Here is a 21162-nt window from a genome sequence, read left to right on the forward strand (position 1 = left end):
TGTTCTCATGAAATTATTAGTTTATTTTGTAATATCCTATGAGAATATGTTTTATTATATATATTTCTAAATTTAAATGATATGGGTTTTTCATTGTACTGAGCAAGACCATATGCTGTAAACATCTTGTTTTCTGTCTATTTGTTGACCATTTGAGTAAAAATGGTTTAAACAACCATTATTACAGTAAAGTAGAGTATTAAATTATTATCCATATTATTTGTTTTGTATATTATTAGTATTTTAGACAAAATACTGGTTACACCAATTGACATAAATCGGTTACACCAATTGACCATAAAATGTTTATAGCAATATGACAAGAAATTGACACAGAAAATAGGCATCAAGGTAAACTGAATTGGATATTTTGATATGTATTCATGTCATTCATCATATTCCATATCAAATATCATTTCATAACATCAATGAAGAAACTTGTGTTCTATTTGATTTCAATTCAGTTCTCATACAATTTCAGTCTATGCCCATTATTTTCAAAGAGACTGAGATAAAGGGCCCTATTTTCGCGATGCAAAACCTGGCGCAAAGCGTATTATTATTCTGATGCAAAGTTTTTTCCTATCTTACACTTCAATTTATTAAATAATGCGCCCAGGGGTGTGTCAATTACCGACATAAGGTGTGGTCTGGCACATGATCTAAAAATCGCTATCTAATACCGTCTAAAAAGCATTACGCCACTGACCAAGAAAAGCCTGGTCTATAGCGAAAGGTGCATATGAAACACAGCTGAAGACGTACTGTCATGAGATGTAAGCAGCAATTCCTCTGCAGAATAAATGTCCTTAGCTTATTTATTCAATCATTCGAACATTATAGGGGGAAGTTTTGCTTTTTTCAGGCTATGTTTTTGCTGGTAACCCATTGTCAGTCAATATTGAAAGTAATTAACTGTGTATAACTGTTTTGTCGTTGACTATGACACCACAGTGAAGTTAGTTTCACTTTGCCTATATGTTCAATTAATAGACAAGTGCAGATGTGTGTAGCCTATACTCTACTCGGTTTTAGTAAAGAATGGCTTAGTGTTCCATACGGTCTTGCGTACAAGCAGATTCCTTCAAATACACCGCTGACTATCAAAATACTGATGCGCTGTTTGAAGTTGCCCTGCTTGCTGTTAAAGGGAATGACAGATGTCCTCCTCATTGGTTTAAAGGATGTTAAGCCCAAAACACACCCATGACTGATTAAGAAACATAAGAGCCACCTTTTTGCGCCAGGCACCTGACGTTTGATAACAAAACCACCCCGAATGTGGACTGGACAAACCTCTAAATGTATTTACGCTATTTGCTAGTGACCATGCATTTTATATTGCTAAATTAGGGCCCAAAGTGTGTGTGAGAGAGAATAAGAGTGAGTGAAAGAGTGGGTATGATAATTTCTTAACAACCAGCCAACAGCAGGATCTGCGTTCACAAGCACTCTGTGGCGAGACAAGTTTTTCTTGCTTGTAAGTGGCATCCATTGGAGGACAAGAGGTACATTTTATATGTAATACATGCATTTATATTATTTATTTATAATTTGAACATACTGTTTACATACATCATAATAAAATATTAAAAAATAATTATGGAAGTTCAAAAATCGCTTAAATTGCAATCTATTTAAACCCTTTTAAAGCTATTGTTCATGCTAAACAGTTAGTCACTATTTGAATTATAAAAATAATATAATTGGCACCTAAAATTAAATACTCTTGGCCCTGAATCTGATCAAACCGGTCTCAAACAGAAAAGAGTCAAATGGTGTAACCGGTTACAACATTTGACATTTCTATTTAAAAGCAAAATTTGCAGGCATTATTATGGACAACTATATACACACTTCACCTTTATGTGAATATTCAAACACAGTTTTTACATTAAATTGAATATTTTCTGATTATTATGATTTATCAACATTTTTAAAAGGTCATACCATTTGACATGTAACCTAAGCTTGCCTGGCCATGGCCTAAAAACACTATTATGTTACTTTAAGAGAGTTGCTAACCTTGACTCATAGCAGTTGGGGTCTTGAAGGGTCCTTCTCTATGACATAATTTCCTGTCACATGATTATCTGACATAATACATACAAAATTGCTCCTTAAATGGTGGTTACACCACTTGACATTTTAAGTGGTTGATGTGACAGACACGATTCCCCATATTAATTTAAACATTCAGAACAATGGGGTTTCATTACTTGTATTAAATATAGAAAAGTTCTTGTGCAAGATCATGGCAGATTATTTTAGAAGGGATTTTGGAGAGAATTTCACATTTTTTTCAGCAAGTGTAATTATTTGGTTCATGTTTTTGTGGTTACACCGTGTTGACAATTTTACCCAAATTCAGTTAATACTATAATTAAATAAATCCAAAACTTTAAGATTAGGGTTTGATGAAAATTATATTTGAAAATAATTTGTCAAATTATTTTCAAATTTTAACAATTTTAAATGTATGTAACCCATATGTACACAAAAAATGAGCGTCACGTCATTGACCCGTTAACCAAGTTACTTAACTTAGTTAACTTAGCTAATGTTTTCATTTTTAGTAGTTATGCTAACTAGCATGCTAACATGTGACTTAGCTAACCTAGCTAATCATTTTTAGTAGCTATGAGTTATGCTAACTAGCATGCTAACTATGCTAACATGTGACTTAGCTAACCTAGCTAATCATTTTTAGTAGCTATGCTAAGTATGCTAACTAGCATGTTAGCAATGCTAACATGCAAACTATGCCAACCATGTGACTTAGCTAACCTAGCTAATTATTTTTGTAGCTATGCTAACTAGCATGCTAGCAATGCTAACATGTGACTTAGCTAACCTAGCTAATCATTTTTAGTAGCTATGCTAAGTATGCTAACTAGCATGTTAGCAATGCTAACATGCAAACTATGCCAACCATGTGACTTAGCTAACCTAGCTAATTATTTTTGTAGCTATGCTAACTAGCATGCTAACATGTGACTTAGCTAACCTAGCTAATCATTTTTAGTAGCTATGCTAACTAGCATGCTAACAATGTTAACTATGCTAACCATGTGACTTAGCTAACCTAGCTAATCATTTTTAGTAGCTAAGTTAACTATGCTAACTAGCATGCTAACAATGCCAACTATGCTAACCATGTTACTTAGCTAATCATTTTTAGCAGTTTTGTTAAAAATGCTAACAATGTTAGCAATGTTAACATGCTAACTATGCTAACCATGCTAACTAGCTACAGTGGGTAGGAGCAGAGCCCGTCTACGGAGAGCCTCCCCACTCTACAAACCGAATTTGGCTGCAGTTCACCAGAGTTCACCTAGATGGCGATCGCGGGCGAGTCCAAAATACATGGGGTCCTATGGAGCTACATGGCTACATTTATTGTTTTCACCTATTTAACAACTGAAACCCTCAGATTTTATTTTATTTTTCGCAAAATGGATATGGATTATCAATCAAAAGTGAAATAATCCGGGAGTCATGTCCTTTCATTTTCTTACAGGTTGGGTCGTTCTTGCCCATAACACGCTAGCATTGATGCTATGCTATGCTAATGCTAATGAATGAAGTCATTGACACGTTTGAAAGGCTTTTTAGAACAATTAAGTGACTCCCATTAACTGTATCCTCTGCCTTAAACTGTTTCAAAATAAAAGTCCTCACTAGCTAGTTAGCATCATTAGCATTGCTAACATTGTTAGCATAGTTAGCATTTTAGCATAACTGCTAAAAATGATTAGCTAAGTTAGCTAAGTAATGTGGTTAGCATAGTTAACATTGTTAGCATGTTAGCATTTTTTCAAAACTGCTAGAAAACATGAGCTAAGTTAGCTAAGTAACTTGGTCAGAATAATTATCTTTGTTAGCATAACTGCTAGCAAACATTAGAGCCATTCCAACTGTCAGTTATCTTCAACTATCTACCTATATAGAGCCTTTAAACTATTTGTCTATCAACACGCAATAAACTTTCAGTCTGTCGACAACTTTTAACCCTTAGAACCCTAAGCTGTTTTTAGGGCATTTTCACCACCTTTATTCATAAGGATTTATTCTGGTCATTGTGCCACACACACATATTATATATTGTTTTTTTTCAGCAGAGTCTAGGCTATCCAGATCTGCAAATCATTTCATGTATTAGTACTAGCATTGATTTTATTTAGATTTTTAAAGAATTAAAATATAAAAATCATATTATAAAAATTCTTATATTTTGACCTGTATCTCACCACAGCAAGCTCATAGCTCTACATGCATTTCATGTGTGTGTAGGGCAGACTGTCCTGAAACGGGCAATATAATTGCCATGTTGGAGGGATACTCTGGGGCTGAGCAATTTACAGAAATATGTGGTGTGTGATTTACGGAAATAAATGCCATTTTTTATTTAGCGATGAAAAATGACCATTCTGCGCTCCATATCTGTGACACGAACTGACCTGACTTGACCCAAGTTTGCCTGTTAGCATGTGTGACTATGGTGTATGCACTCATGATGATTCTCAACTTTTTACTGCATTGCCATGAACAAAGTAAAGGCAAAAAAGGTGTTTCTTTGTTGAACAAATTGGGATGCAATGTGAGCCTTGAATTGGATGCCATGCAGGAATTTGTTAGGATCTCAAAACCGGATTATGAACATGTTTTGCCATAGAGAAACACACGATAGCGTAGTACGTGTTGGCAACAATACCTCAAGCAGCATCACACTGAGCACAGGGGCCCCCCAAGGCTGCGTGCTCAGTCCGCTGCTCTTCACCCTGCTGACGCATGACTGCACTGCAACCTACAGCAACAATCACATAGTGAAATTTGCTGACGACACAACTCTGGTGGGTCTCATCACTAAGGGCGACGAGACTCAATACAGGTTGGAGGTCGACCATCTGACCACGTGGTGCAGGGACAACAACCTCCTGCTGAACGTCAGCAAGACCAAAGAGATTGTTGTTGACTTCCGGAGAGGTCACACCCAACACCTGCCACTGACCATCGACGGTGCTGTGGTGGAGAGAGCGAGCAGCACCAAATTCCTGGGGGTGAAGTGAAGACCTCTCCTGGACCACCAACACTGCATCACTGGCAAAGAGAGCTCAGCGCCGCCTGTACTTCCTGCGGAAACTCAGGCGAGCAAGTGCTCCACCAGCCATCATGACCACATTCTACCGAGGCACCATTGAGAGCATCCTCTCCAGCTGTATCGCTGTGTGGGGCGGAAGCTGCACTGAATACAACAGGAAAGCCCTGCAGCGCATAGTGAACACAGCTGGAAGGATTATTGGTGCTTCACTCCCCTCCCTGAAGGACATTTACACCACCCACCTCACCCGCAAGGCGACCAAAATTGTGAGTGATGCAAGTCACCCCGCTCACAATCTGTTTGATCTACTGCCCTCTGGGAAGAGGTACAGAAGCCTGCGCTCCCGCACTACCAGACTCACCAACAGCTTCATACACCAAGCTGTAAGGATGCTGAACTCTCTCCCTCCTCTCCCCCCTCCACCCTCAGCTACATAACATCCTGGACATTGGACCCAAAATGGCCGCCTGCACTACTCCACTTGCACACTTGTACACTTTACAACTTGGTGTTGTTGTCCTGAAAACACAACACTTCTGCTGCTCTTACATAACTTGCACCACTATGCCACTTTATTTCTTACTTAGGTCAAACAGAACTACCCAAGCCTTTTATTGGCCTGACTTTGCACTAGTATTTTATTGACTGTCTATGCACAATTTCAACCAAATTTTGCTGCTCTTATTTTTTCATTATTATATGTGCCCTCTTATTTACTTATTTACTTACTTTTTTGTTTACTTGAATGTTATGTTTGTTTGTGGACCTAAATTGGCAAAATATGTCTTGTCTTCACCGTGGGATAGTGAGAAACGTAATTTCGATCTCTTTGTATGTCTGGAACATGTGAAGAAATTGACAATAAAGCTGACTTTGACTTTGACTTTTTGACTTTGATTATAAACATGCTTTGCCACAAAAACAGACAAAAGCGTGAGGTAAGTCCAGCTATATGAAGTTATTATTTTGCTGTCACTTCCTCTGTTTTATAACCCAGAAGGATGTATTTGGTATCAAATGATAGCTCGGTGTCTCCTCTTTCATCTAACATACGTGGCATATATATCCGATCACGGGTCCGTGAGTAATTAGTTGGTTTGTGTACATGACGTTAATATTTTGCAGTCACTTCGTCTGTTTTTATAAGCCAGAAAGATCGATATCCATGGTACCAATGGATAGCCCTGTTTCTCCTCTTTCATCTGATATGCTTGCCATATCTATGCGATCACAGGTTCGCGAGTAATTCAAACGAGAGTAACTGGTGCGCAGGTGAACGCAGAGAAGTATAGACTTTAAATAAGATGCAATTTTATTTAATTTCATGATTTTTTTAAATTTTCATACTTGATCGTACAGACAAGTGCGTAGTCTCTTTGGAAAGCCCCACTTCTTCTCTGTCATAAAATAAAGGTTTTATCTCGTTGTGTTAAACTATCTACATTTAACTTTTAAACTTTCAACATTCATTAAACTATTTGTCTATTAAACTATCTGTCTATTAACAACTGTTAAACTATCTACATTCAACTTTTAAACTGTCTACTTCTAAACTATCAACTTTTATTAAGCTATGCTATGTCTGTCCTAGCTTCATTTTCATGCACTCATAATTCCCTGGAATTACATTCTCTAGTTCTTCTTCTAACGCTTTTTCCGCGTTTAATGCGGCTTCGGCCTATTAATGTAGAAACTTCATTCAAACTGTGTTACGTAGGTCTTACTTAGGACAGGTGTGGAATGTATTTTTCATATTTGTAACTTTTATACTTTTTGAACTATTAATTAAAAACTACTGAACATTTCCCCATAGACTTAACATTGCCGATTATGGCATCACAATAGTAACCTGACCCTAGCCAGATGAATGTCGTTCCGCTTAGCTCCGCCTAGCTTCACTCACATCCATCTAGGACCTCTTCCATTGAGAGTGATTTCTCCAACCAACTTTATGGTTTAGCCAATCAGGACGCAGGGCGGGAGTTTCATAGATGTGACATAGCGTAGAAGTGACTGTGAGTCTGTTATTAGCGTCACGGGTTGGCTTCGATGTGAGTGGTTGAAGTAGCACGTCAATAGATGACGGACAAGTGGCTTATTCAATCATATGCAAGCATTTTTTGATTAGGCCCAGCCTTCTGAAGCAACACTTCAATGGATCGGTTCCAGATGGATGAGTGGAGCTAGGCGGAGCGAAATTCATTATTTTGCTATTGCCAGGTTATCACAATAGGGCACTTGGAATCCTATGCCAAGTGTTCCGGCCAGAGCCATATGGTTCCGGCCACCTCCAGCAACTGTCTGTCTCAGGCTTTAAGCATACAATCTGGCTCTCTTAAGACTACAGATCCTGTTCAACTGTTTCCTCTGCCGACAACTGTTTCAAAATAAAAGTCTCCACTACAATAATTCCCTATTAAATTATTTAACCATTTAAACTATCCAACTATTCCAACTGTCAGTTATCATCAACTATGCCTCTCGCCTACTATATTAAACCGCCACCTACAGTACCTTACCAAATACCAACCAATTTAGCAACCATTGAAATTAAGCATCTATGTCAGTTTCCATAGCAACCAAGATGATTATACTAGCAAACCACTGTAGTAGCTCCTTTATTTCTATCAGAAAGACTCGGGAAGCATGACATGAGGCTTACAATATTTAATTGAAGTTTAACAATGTTATATCCTTAAAGGAATAGATAATTTAGAGATAATAAATGGAATTATTAAGAGTCTTTGGCGCAGGCCCCGTCCTCAGTCCAGGACCCGAAGCGTGGAGACCCTCGCAGATCCTGCCGGGTGAATACGGCAGGGGCGGAGCCTACCCCCTGGACAGTAGAACAGGGACCAAACTGGTGGTGGTTGGGGAAGGAGGGATGGTATTCGAAAGCCGATACCTGGAGACAGCAAACAGATACGTGAGTGAAGAAGTTTTAAAGACGGTTGTACGCCGCTGATTGGTTAGGAGTAATGAATGAATGAGTGACGTAGCATTGAGTCTTCCTGACAGAATTTAACGCTGACGCTTCCATTTCTATCAGAAAGACTCGGGAAGCATGACATGAGGTTTACAATATTTAATTGAAGTTTAACAATGTTATATCCTTAAAGGAATAGATAACTTAGAGATAATAAATGGAATTATTAAGAGTCTTTGGCGTAGGCCCCGTCCTCAGTCCAGGACCCGAAGCGTGGAGACCCTCGCAGATCCTGCCGGGTGAATACGGCAGGGGCGGAGCCTACCCCCAAAGAGAGAGATGGGAAAGGCCTACCCGAGGGTAGACGTGAGGCTGGGACACTCCTGGAATAAAGCATAATCAAAGAGAACATTAATATGAGACAAATCCTTTGTTAATAGTAAAGTGATTCATGAAAGGAAATGAAACTGAGAACAGATGATAGAAAAGTGTACTCTCTTGCGGGTACAGGAGACATAACCAGCATGGTCTGCAGCGATTGCAGCGAGTCGGGGAGCTGCACGAGCTCAGAGCTTTCGGAAGCTCGGTTCTTGCACGGCAAGATGTAATGCAATGTGGTGCAAATCCCTGTGGAAAGTGCTTAATGATCGTTTGGTTCGATAACGATTGATGATTGCGATTTGATGATGCGATTCGAGTCGACTGTCGAGTCGAGTTGCGTATGTATATGATGAGTGAAGTGGGGTGATGGAAGGATAAAGGAAATTAACTGTTGTGACGTGATTACCCGAGGTTTTGCTTGCAGAAGCTAGACCAAGGGCGGCGGTGCGTAGTGACTAGAATGTATTAACGCTTTATTCTGTGCCTAAAGTGCCGGCTGTGCGTAGTGACTGAAGAAGAGTGGCTCGGGTCCATCGTAATTAATATAATGCTTTAGCCGAGCCGAATAACCACCACCAGACCTTTGCAAGGAAGCTTACCTTATTTGACACTTGCGAGAGCTATTTGCGCATCTAGAAGGGCTTGATCCTGAGGTCTTGTATAGGACTCGTAAGCTGACGAAGACCATCTTCCGAGCAACTTGATAGAGGATGCAGGTAATCCTAGAGCGGCTGCTGACGTTGCAGCGCCGATGCGAAAGGAATGGCCGGTATATTGGGAGGTTGAGAGCCCGCAGCTACCGACCACTGTAGACAAGTGGATCCTGAACCATTGCTTAGACATAGATGACCCAGAAGGTAGAAGAAAGAGTGGTGAATTGGGAGAAGTGTGAGGGCGAAGTTTAAGATAGTAGGACATGGAAGAATAGGGACAGAAAGAGTTATTTACTTTAGAAACTCTTAAACTGACACCAGAACCTGAGGTGTCCGTTTTAGAATGTTTCAGAAATACGTTATAGAAGTGGGAGGAGAAGAGGATGGCTGAGAAAGCCAGATCCTGAGAAGGGTTAAAAACCTGGCTGTCAGAGCAAAATTCCCCGGGGCGCATGAACCCATAGAAAGCCATGAGGAACGCGGCTTCGAGGAGTGAATTGATATAGGGAGTGAAAAGAGAGCCTTCCTGTAATTTAGACACCAAAAGACGTAATAAGTGAGGGGTTAAAGGCAGGCGTTTATCAGGGACTGAGAGAGTGGATTTAGTGAGACCTTTGAGAAGCCAGCGAACGGAAGGTACAGAAAATAAGCTAGAAAAGTTAGGGTCATGGCATTTGGCATAGAATTGTATCCCTGCTAACATTCTTCTAATTGTAGGAATTTTAAGACGACGTGATTCGGAACTGTAAACGATGAAAGCGCAAATAGTAGTAATAAGAACAGGAAACAAGGGTAATTGGAGTGAGCCGCAGAAAATAGTGAACCAAGACCATGCCGATTTATAAGCTTTTAGTGTATTTGGGGCTACCCCTTTTTCCATGTAAACTCTAGCTGACGCTAGGAGAGAATCCAAATCGACGTTCAGTCCAGAATTAGGTCTGTGAACGCTGGGCATGGTGTCGGCTCCGGGTTGGCTGTTGGGCATCGCCGCCTGAACTCCTGAAAACGAGAACGAGACAGCGCATCAGCAAGTACATTGCAATAACCAGGAATATGTTCTGCGTTAATGATGAAATTATGCATCACAGATTGCCATGTTAGACGTCTAAGTAGTGGCATGATAATGGCAGATGAAGACCTTCCTTTATTTATTATGCCGACGACTGCCGCGTTATCGCAATGAAGAGTTATGCGTTTGCGAGACCAAGAGCCACCCCATAAAACACTCGCAACCACGACGGGGTAGAGCTCATGAAGAGCAGAAGAGGCAGATCCAAGGGCAAAGGCAGAGAACTCGGCTGGCCATTTCTCTGCGAACCATTGCCCTTGGAAGACCCCCCCCAAAGCCCACTGAAGGAGCCGCGTCCGTAAACAAATCGAGGGAAGCGGAAGATTCAGGGACTTCGTTGTAGAAAAACAAAATGCCGTTCCAATTGTTAAGGAGCTGGGACCAGAACCTGAGGTCGGACCTGCTACCTTCGTCGACCTGGACTAGATCAGACAGCTTCTAGACGGAATGAGCCAGATTTAGGAGACGAGAAATAAATGAGCGGCCCTGAGGGATTATCCTCATGGCGAAATTTAGATGGCCTAGTAGCGAAAGAAGTTCGCGTTTAGAAACCGCACTAGAAGCGGTAATGGCCCTTATTCTGAGGAGTTTCTCTTCTGGAAGAGAAGCTTGCATTTTGACGGAGTCCAGCATAATGCCTAGAAATTCGAGTGACGTAAGAGGACCCACGGTTTTCTCCTCAGAGAGCGGGACGCCTATGGTGCTGAAAGTTTGTCTAAGCGTGTCTAGCACGGAAGTCTTGGCGGACGGGAAGTCGATGAGCAAAAAATCATCGAGGAGATGGAGAACGAACGGTAATTTGTAAACGTTAAGCAGGATCCAACACAATACTTCTGACAAGCAGTTGAAAATGTGTGGACTACTCCTACAGCCAAATGTCAGCCTAACCGCGAAGTAAAATTTTGACTCCCACTTAACCCCGAAAAGGGGCCATTCAGAGGGATGAATGGGCATGACTTTGAAAGCGTCTGTGATATCGGCCTTCGAAAGCCATGCACCTTGGCCTGCTATCTTGATTAAGTGGGCAGCATTGTCGACAGAAGCATAGTAGAGGGAAAAGGGGTAAAGGGGGATACACTCATTAACGCTGGCTACGAGTTCAGAGTGGGGAGATGACATGTCAAAGATGAGGCGCTTTTTCCCTGAATATTTGCGGGTCGCGACTCCTATTGAATTTACTCTAAAAGGAGAGAAAGGAGGAGAAGAGAACGGTCCAACCACGTAGCCTTTATTGACTTCTCTGGCCAGCAGGCTCGACACAGTAAGTGGTTCGGACAGAGCAGATAATAAATTCCTAGCCACATAGGAAGTCCTCAAAGGGGAGAGGACGCCGACCCGAAACCCTTGAGAAAGCCCTGTGATTAGAAAATTAACAAAAGAAGGATCGGGGTGAGAGGACAGAAAGTGAGAGAGGGCAGGCACATTAATTGGTGTGGAGGGATGCCCGCTTAGAATTGTTTTGATGTTGTTGCAGGCTTCCCTCTCGTAGGAGGCCTCATTCACCGGGGGCAGACCGACTTTGGGTGGGGATCTTTGCAAAAGCTACAAACATGTGAAAAACGGCAATTAGGGAAAGTACAGACAGATTCATTGAAATTATTACACACAGTTACACCATTAAACACGACCAGGGGGCGCCCTCTTCTGTCGAGATTAGGGCTTACTAGATCAGCACCATGGATAGCAGCAGGCATCGGATCCCTGTTGACGCTTTTATGGCAAAAAGTGGCGGGATGGCCGTGAGAGCTACAGATGGAGCACGCGAGCACTCGATGCCCGCCAAAATGGCGAACCAGAAGCTCAGTGTCGGTGACTGCCCAGTCCAACCGGGTGTTGTGGAGTGTGATAAAAGCGGCAGATTTGGCTGCAAAAGCTAAATTGTATTCATAGAACAAGGTTCCGCCGTAGCGTTGGCTGAAGTCGGCCATCATTGCCATGTAGAGGTCCAGTTCTTCCCTCCGCTCAGGGTAACTTTGGCACATGATATCTCTACAGACACTGAACGCAATAACAAATTCCCCGAAGGAGAAATTGCGGAGCAGCCTAGGGTCGGATGTTTTGAGTAAAACGGATACGTCCCCACAGTCTATGAACTGACGATCGATGGCCGTAGGAGAGAGGCAAGATTAACGTCCTTACCTTGGATGATGTGAGATCTCATAATGGGAGAGAGAGTAGCTGCGGCGGGAGAAACAAACCTCCTACCCGGATCTTGAGCTGGGAGCGCTGAAACGAGGTTGAAGGTATGTAGACCTGCTAGGGCGAAGGCTTCTGTAAGCGGTGCGCCTGCGGAGTGAGCGGGAGGGCGAAACGCCGCTGGCAAGAAGGAGGAAGTGGAGGGGAGCGGCGCGTGGGAAAACGCTGAGATGTTGAGAGAGGCTGCCGGTGTGGAAGTTGATGGTCTCTCGAAGGCTTCCATTCTTGCTTCGAGGCCTTTCACTGTCGATGTGAGAGACAGGATAGCATCCACGATGGATTGATCGGACGCCGGCGAAGTTTGGATTTGGGAGGCCGAAGACTGGGGGCGCGTCGGAGCTTTGTACGCCCTTTTTCCTGGCTGAGATGGAGGAGGCTTAGCCGGGCGCTTTCGGCTTGCCTTTTTCGGCTGAGCTGGGGCCTCCGGGGAAGCGATATCCTCCTGGTCGGATATGGAGGGAGTACCCAGAATACTCAGGGCCATAGAGAGCAGGTCTTCTCTCGGAGTCCCGCTTTTGACGGGGATCCCTTGTTTCTCCAGTAGCTCCAGAATCTGCTCAGACGGATGGTTTAACCATGGGGAGTCCCGTGTGAGGACGCGAGAGCTCCGGCGCACATTGGCGGGTGGAACAGGGTCATCATCGTCGGAGTCAGATACTTGAAAGTCAAGCAAGTTGTAGGAGGACATAGTGAGCTGTGAAGCGGAATACGACTGACTATCGAAAGCCGATACCTGGAGACAGCAAACAGATACGTGAGTGAAGAAGTTTTAAAGACGGTTGTATGCCGCTGATTGGTTAGGAGTAATGAATGAATGAGTGACGTAGCATTGAGTCTTCCTGACAGAATTTAACGCTGACGCTTCCATTTCTGATAGTAGCCATCATGGACACCCTAGCAACAACCTAGCAACGACTTCAAGTACCCTAGCAACAGCCTAGCAACCACATTCACAGTTAAAACCTAGCAACCAACATCATTAACCTAGCAACCAGCATAGCAACCACCATAACTACTCTAGCAACAGTCAGTCATCAACTTTGACTCCCGTCAACTGTTTCCTCTGCCCACAACTGTTAAGAAATAAAACTCCTCACTACAATAATTCTATATTAAAAAATTTAACCATTTTAACTATCCAACCATTTAACTGTTCAGCCATTCCAACTATCAGTCGTCATCAACTACAACTCCCGCCAACTGTTTCCTCTGTCAACTTCAAAATAAGTACTCAATACAATAATTCGCTATAAAATAATTTAACTATTTAAACTACTCAACTATTTAACTGTTCGGCCATTCCAACTGTCAGTTGTCATCAACTATGACTCCCCGCCAGCTTTTTTCTCTATCTGACCTCCATCTTTTTACTTAGATTATATTTTAGACAACATTCAACAATATTTCATTCAGCAGCCATTTTTGCATTTTCATGCACTCGTAATTCCCTGGAATTACATTCCTTATTCTATTGTTGTTATCATTGTTCCGAACAGGGGTAATTATGTAACCATCTGTTCTCACCAGTGTTTTCCTTCTCTCACTCTGTCTCCGTCTGTCAACAGCTCAGCTTCCTGCGTCAATTTCACTGTCTGTCTAAACCGGTCTCAAAAATAACCTGAAATTGCTCACAGTAAATTAAGTTTAAGTGGAAGTTTGATATTTTTTAACCTAGTGTCTACTTCTGGAGGATAAAGAGTTAAAATTTTTGTTTGAGACCAAAATACCAATCGGTGCAGTTTTGAGTAAGAATGGAAAATGCACTTACAACAAATAGTCACCATTGGCGTGATAACACCATTGGCGTTATAACTTATTTTCCTCTGCGGAGTGGGTAAGACTGTTTTTAGTGGCAGGCTAACACATACTGATGAGCACCTGCAAACTCAGCAACTAGAAGGACTGGATGAAACATGTTTGAAAATGGTCTCCACTGATAAATATCACACTTACTTGGAAATGAGCTCCTATGTCCAAAATCCTGAACCACCCCTTTAAGCTGAATTTCTGCATAAAACGTTACACCCATCCCAGCACTCTGAATCTCTTCTTTCCTTCACCCCTTGTTAAAAGTCAAAGGCTGTGCTTCCTTGAAAGATAAGTAAAATTGCTTGCCCATCAGTCTTTGCTAAATGCCAAGTCACAGGCTGATTCACCATCGGATGAGTGAGTTTTTACCATATTGATACTGCCATCGCTCTGAGCCTTCCTAATTTAGATGATGGCGAGCAGAGCTGTGAGACCTGTGTGTACGAGATTTGCAGGTTCTAATGAGATTTCTGTCAAGATTGCAGGCACTGACAGGGCCACCAAATCAATGGTGCCTCCATCTCCCAACCTCTGGAATAATCAGACAGGATGGGCTGATCAATCCCCCCCTGATTTGCCCTGGGGTGATAACATTCTGGGCTGGGCACATCTACAAACACACATACACAAAGCAAGGGAGCAGGCAGCACATGATTTTCACACCCTTAGAGTAAAGGTGCTTTTTTGCCTCATCTCCACTGAAGGACATTAGTAAAGAGTTATTTGTAGGAACTCACTACAATACTATACATTCATTCTCTCTGAACCAGACCCCAACTCTGGGGTGAATGTCAAAAATAGCACCCTCAATGTCAAAAGTGCCTCTCTGCAGTCATATTCATGTAGTCTGTGGTTAACATCCACTGACCTGCTAGCTAAGACCTATAAACTATGCAAGAAATATAAAATAGTTTGCTGCTAAATTGTTAACACTCTTTTGAAGAAGAAAATATACATATAATGATATATTAGGTTATGACTTATTAAAATATGGAGAAAGCATAGTCCAGCCCAGTCTCAAACCCAGACCTCCAGGGTAATAGAGCTTTGCATCCATGAAGAGCCAGGCTCATTGATATGGAAGACAGGGGACACAGACAGAGATGGACTCTATCACATTGATCTCCACATCCCTTCTTGGAAGTACACCTACGACCATTTTACATACCTGTGAGCATCATGCTCCCCCAGAGTATTTTTCCTTAGAATATTTGTCCCATCACTGTGTTGTGTAAGCTTCCATATATTCTGAGATGTCTCATACAGCACCTTATGCAGCTGGCCTCATGCTACCAGCACTATAATACTTACCGGTATTTATGCTTTTGTCTGTTTGTACAACAACACAGTGGCACATGATTCCATCAGTACACTTTCTGCAGTTATTTCAGGTCATGTTTGTCAGTAAATAGCATGACTAGTAGCAAACTGGTATTGTCAAAATTTCATTTCATGCTCTGAAGGATTTTAGAAGGGTGTTTCCAATATTTCTAATTGACAAAAATGGCTGAAACACAAATCATATACTATGACATGCACACGTTAAAATGTAAAGGTAAAATTTAACACTAGACTTGTCATATGATGTGCAGTTAAAATATGCTCATAGAAACAATAATTACCCATTAAGAGCTGAGAGAAAAAGTGTTCACTGGAAGAAAGCCAAATGATGAGCAGTTAAAGATGACTTGCTTGATTCGGTGCTCCTCTCATTCTCAGAGAGGGCTCTGGCAAGACCTGAAACAGAATTCTACATCAAAAAGGAAAACACAGAAGAGGGGAAAAAAGACGAGGGGAGAAATCCTTTTTCTCTCCAAATAATCACTCTGTCTGTTTTGGGCCCAGAGGTAGGCCTGGGAAACCTGCAATCGGCCTTGTTTGATCAGCAGGGGAAGGTATCGAGTATCAAAGGTGCAGAGAAGGCAAGTGGAAAAAATGGAAAATGTGTGGGGATAAACCTGGCTCTGACTCGAGCCCTGCATCGATGTGATTAGCACTCCTCACATCCCATCCCATATCTCCCAGGTCTAGGTCTCATGCGTACCCCCACACTGGCCCTCTGAGTGCAGTACATTTAAACAACAGAGGGTGTCTTTTGCTAAGCGTTTATTAATTAGCAGATGCTGCTAGCAAGCACGACTAAGTCAACTTTACCCACGCGCTACCTGCTATGTCTTTGCAGTGATTCAACTGAATGGCATCCTCAACAGACAAGATGCTTCAGAGTCAATAAATATATGTGGATGATAGGTTGGTGCGCTGCATAGTGCATACACAGCTACCTAGCACCAACCGCCTAGCACTCAAACACATAAATTCACACCCTGTGAGGCTTAGACAGAAGCGCTGAACCTTCCATTGGGGATCCGTCAGCGGATGGAATAATGTTCCCCAGCTGAATAAACAGAGATGAATGTGGTCGATGCAAAAGCAATCACATGCAGACGACAGGGGAAGGACAATGGCCAGTGAACCTCCTGTGTTTACATGAGTGTTATCACTCTGGCACGGACATTATTAGCTGGTGATCCAGCCTGTCCTTCCTGTGGCTGACCTACAGAAGCGGGACTGTACAGTAGCTACAGCTGATGTCTGAAGTAATTTATCTAATGCGGTGCTGGACATCTGAATGTGCTGACCCCCTCCCCTTCAGCCAGAGACCACTCAGATACATGTGAATGAACCACAGTTAAGGGGAACGACAAAAAAGGATCGATGGAGAGAAATAGGCCTACCTTGATATAATCTGCAGTTACATACAGTAAATGATATGACCTGGAGGTGAAGGTTAGATGTTACAATGTGGACCACCTGGCTATAGAGCCTTCTTACATGCATGGCTTAAACCACTGTCCCCCCTGCTTTAAAAAATGCCATAATCAGACCACTGCTCAAAAAACCCACTCTTGATCCAGACGTGCTATCAAACTACCGGCCCATCTCAAAGCTCCCATTCTTATCCAAAGTACTGGGAAAAACAGTTGCCGCCCACCTTCAGGATCACCTCAAACAAAACAACCTGTTTGATCAATTCCAATCCAGTTTCCACTCTCTCACACAGCACCGAAACAGCCCTCGTAAAAGTCACAAACTACCTCCTGATGACTTCCGATGCTGGCTCTCCCTCTCTCCTCATACTTCTGGACTTATCAGCTGCATTTGACTGATAAGTCTCCACTGGCTTCCCGTCTCCTCCAGGATTTAATACAAGGTTTCCTTCCTCACTCACCAATGCATATATGGAAATCCCCCCCATACCTCAAAGAACTACTCACCCCACAAAACACAACACGCTCCCTCCGCTCCACTCACACAAACCACCTCCACATACCCAGAACAAAACTAAAGACCATTGGGGATAGGGCTTTCTGCGCTGCTGCCCCTCATCTGTGGAATGCCCTCCCTGACACCTTGAGGGCATCACAGACCACAAATAGTTTTTAAAAAAGGACTAAAACAATTTCTTTTTAGCAAAACTTTTGGTGTCTCCCTTATAGATGTTTTTTTAGATGGTCCTGTTTTAAATCCACAATTTTCTTTGACTTTTTTACTTTTTACTACAGGTTAGCACTTTGAGATATCTTATGAAATGTAAAGTGCAATACATATAAAATGTATTATTATTATTTATTATTATTAAAGGACAATTCCGGCAAAGTTTCTCGAGGTCACCAAGTACTGTCAATACAAAAAAAAGGTAGGCCTACTACCTAGCTTGAATTGCTGCAGCTAACAGCTAGCGCAGCTAGGCTCTGGGGGCATGAAAATTAACATTTTTCATCAACATAGTTTTTTTTCCGTACCGACAGTACTCTCCCAGCAAACTAAAGGTTTCCTAAAGGTCACAAAAAATAAACATTTAAAAGACATTCTGGGAATGTCCTCTAAAGGTAATATGTTGTGTAGCTGTTTTTGTGCAACTGTCAGGAAACCTTTTGGGAACATTCCCTGATGGTTATATTATGGATACATGTTTTTATCCTTTAATTGACATTCCCAGAACATTCCCTAAAGGAATAGTTTTGTGCAACTGTCATTGAACATTTTGGGAATGTTCCCTGATGGTTATATTACATTACCTCTAATACATTGAGCCTCATAAATGGGTGTAAAACAGTGATTTATTTGCATGGCTAGCCCGATGCCGAAGCACCACTATTGAAAAAGCTGTTGGTAGCATCGGCTAACTAGCGCCAGATTTTGGAGTGCAGGGGACAAGCCGAGATGGGCTATGAGACATACGTTCACACTCGGTATCATGTTTCAATACACTTTAGGTCAATATCACACCGGAATTCTCCTTTAAGGATACATTTTTTAATCCTTCAACTGACATTCCCAGTGTTGAACCTGCGCGATTCAGCCCTGCACACGCCCGGACTCGTTCCCCGGTGGGCCGACGCACCTTTTGGGCCTATAGAATAGGCTATATAATTATTATTTTGGCCAACGACCGGCCCAAAGGAAGGACAATCAGCGGCCCATTGGTTACATTTCCATATTGACACTGGACTGATCCAATAACAGCTCACGTCAGGCCCCACTTCTCCCATTTTGGCTCAGAGCCAGGATTCTGTGAGCGCATCAAAAGTTAATCGAAGTTGCCTTCACGAAATTGCGGCGGGTGCCGGTAGTGACAATTGTGCAAAATTAACACCAATGTAGAAGCTTCAAAAATACAATATTGCAAGTAGGCTAGGATGTCGGTAACATGTTGAAGTTCGTTCAGTTTGAACGAGGATGTAAGCAAGCATACAGAGCAGAGGGACAGTGAGCAGGTGGTGGAGAGTGCGAGCCTATTGAGGCTACATGATAAGAACTCACTCACTGGTGGAGCAGGTAGGCTATGTGTGACATGCCATGCTGATGATGATGATTATGATGACTTATTAATTGCGATAATGCAATGATATGGTAATGATAACATAGTAAGGCCGTGCTGTGATTACAATAGCGCAACTTAAATTTTCTAAATGAATGATTTGCAAACCCGGACAGCAAAAGAGTGTCAAATCAACGTTAATTGTTGGTCAGATTGATCAGTTTCCGTCAGACACCCAAAATTCAACATCGATGGCATGAGTGGTGGTTGGTCTCATTAAATAGAGAAGGTTTCTATCTTGGAAGGGTTATCATGGTAACCCATGGGCTAAAAGACTGTAGACTGACGGAAATGTAAGCTACAAAATGTAAAGTCATGCACAAGCCAACTAAGCTATATATAACCTATTCGATAGTCTACTGGAACTGGAACACTAAAGATAATTAGTTCATGTAGCTATACTGTTCCAAAATGTACCAGCAATGTACAGTAGGTAGGTAGTATAGCCTACAGGAATAAAATATTTCCAGCCCTGTTTATTTCGTGTTGTTTCAGTTGTCCTACAGTGACAACTGGTATAAATTACATTAATGTCTACGAAAATCTAAGTTAAAAAGTAATTTAACTCTTTACACATAGGCTTCAGTATTTTTTGGTGCTGCTGTCAATTGAGCAAAGTTAAATGTAGCCTATTGAATAATTTGAAATGATACTTTGAATTCAAGCAGAAACTCTTCTTTAATAATTGCTTGTACAGTGGGCAGTGCTTCGACTTGGCCAGCTTCCCTCGCGGTCCGCGCGCGGGATCACGCTACTTTAATTTTTATTTTTCCAGTGATGCTGCAACAACCGGCAGAGGTCTCAAGTGAGCAGGTGTCTCGTAAAAAGAAATGGAGCTGGAAAACCCTACACAGACTTCACTACAGACTTTAGCAGACTGGTTTAGAAATAATTTAATAGCCAGAAATATGCCTGCCCTGCCCTAATAAAGAAATATTTGGTTAACGGCGAGTGCAACGATTATAGACAGACATCATTTGGACAAAATATAGAGCATATTAACCTCCGTTGCTCAGCCAAATGCCTTCCTGTTACGTCCTGTTATCACGGAGTTACAGGCGATAAACGATTTTTGATGGTCACAAGTTTACTTCATTAGCGTTAATTTTTTTGATTATTAAAGAGTGTTTTTCATTTAAAGGCATTACTTCGTGCTTCTTAGTGCTCTCCCCAATCCCAGACGTTCACATTTCATGTTTGTTTGTAATGGATGCAACCGCGAGATACGCTTGTCATAGGTGCCGATACCGTGGGTGCTCCGTCTCTCGGGCACCCACTGAAAACATCGAGCACCCACGTGTGCCAGCTTACAGTCCCGGCTAAATTTATATTAATTTAAAATCAAACATCGCAGTTTATGTTAAATTCAGCATCTCTCATAATGTGATTGGATATGTTGCTGTCAATTCCCTACTCCATATACTAACAACCAATGAGAGCGTCTCTCGTATGAAAATTCCTGACACTTCCCATCTGAAGAATTAACGTAAGGCTTTGTCGGGTCTTCAGCCCCGAATGTTTAAAATGTATATAGCCCTGAATATCATTTTAAAAGTAGTCTGACAAAGCTTATTGTTTTGGGACACAGCTAAACACTGGTACCTCATAGAACGTCTATAACATAGCCTAGGTGGTCGCAACTCACAAAAGTAAAGCAGATAGAAATAACTCACGCAAATCTAGCCTACAACACGCAGACAGCTTCATGCGCAGGGGAGAGAGTGCGCGCGCGCGCACAGGTGCTTTATGATTGTTGGCTTCTGATGGTATCTTGCTAATTCACTGAACTGCATTAGGTGACACAAATGGTATTGCCTCTATCTTATAACTCCTTGTCTGAGCTACTACCAGGCCTATGGTTTTTAAAAGTCAGATGTTCCCTGACAAAGACATTCGAAAATTAAGAATGTTTATTGACTTAAAAAATACATTTTTGCAAACTCCCTTTATTCAACCCTTGAAGACATCGTGGTCTGGTGCGCTATCAGTGTTGCGCGGGTTTGGTCACAAGCGGCCCGCGGTCGCCCGATATTTTAATCAACCCGACCGCAACTCGGACCGCGAATATTAATTAGGACAAAATTATACCCGATCCGCGATCCGACCCGCTTATTTACAAAATGTGTGATTTTGGTTATAGCCTGC

The 21162-nt window shown here is 42.0% G+C and overlaps 1 protein-coding gene across 1 annotated transcript; it reads right to left on the reverse strand.

The window, feature by feature from the left end:
- Nucleotides 1-7835: 7835 nt before the first annotated feature.
- LOC121706650 lies at nucleotides 7836-13186 on the reverse strand. The gene is made up of 3 exons (XM_042088606.1): nucleotides 12270-13186; nucleotides 8382-8410; nucleotides 7836-8006 (listed from the first exon to the last, which is right to left on the reverse strand). The coding sequence occupies exons 1-3, from the start codon at nucleotides 13012-13014 to the stop codon at nucleotides 7836-7838; spliced, it is 945 nt and encodes a 314-aa protein (XP_041944540.1). The 5' UTR covers nucleotides 13015-13186.
- Between the last annotated feature and the right edge of the window lie 7976 nt (nucleotides 13187-21162).

The sequence above is a fragment of the Alosa sapidissima genome, chromosome 1 (genome assembly GCF_018492685.1).
Source record: "Alosa sapidissima isolate fAloSap1 chromosome 1, fAloSap1.pri, whole genome shotgun sequence".
Taxonomy (NCBI): domain Eukaryota; kingdom Metazoa; phylum Chordata; class Actinopteri; order Clupeiformes; family Clupeidae; genus Alosa; species Alosa sapidissima.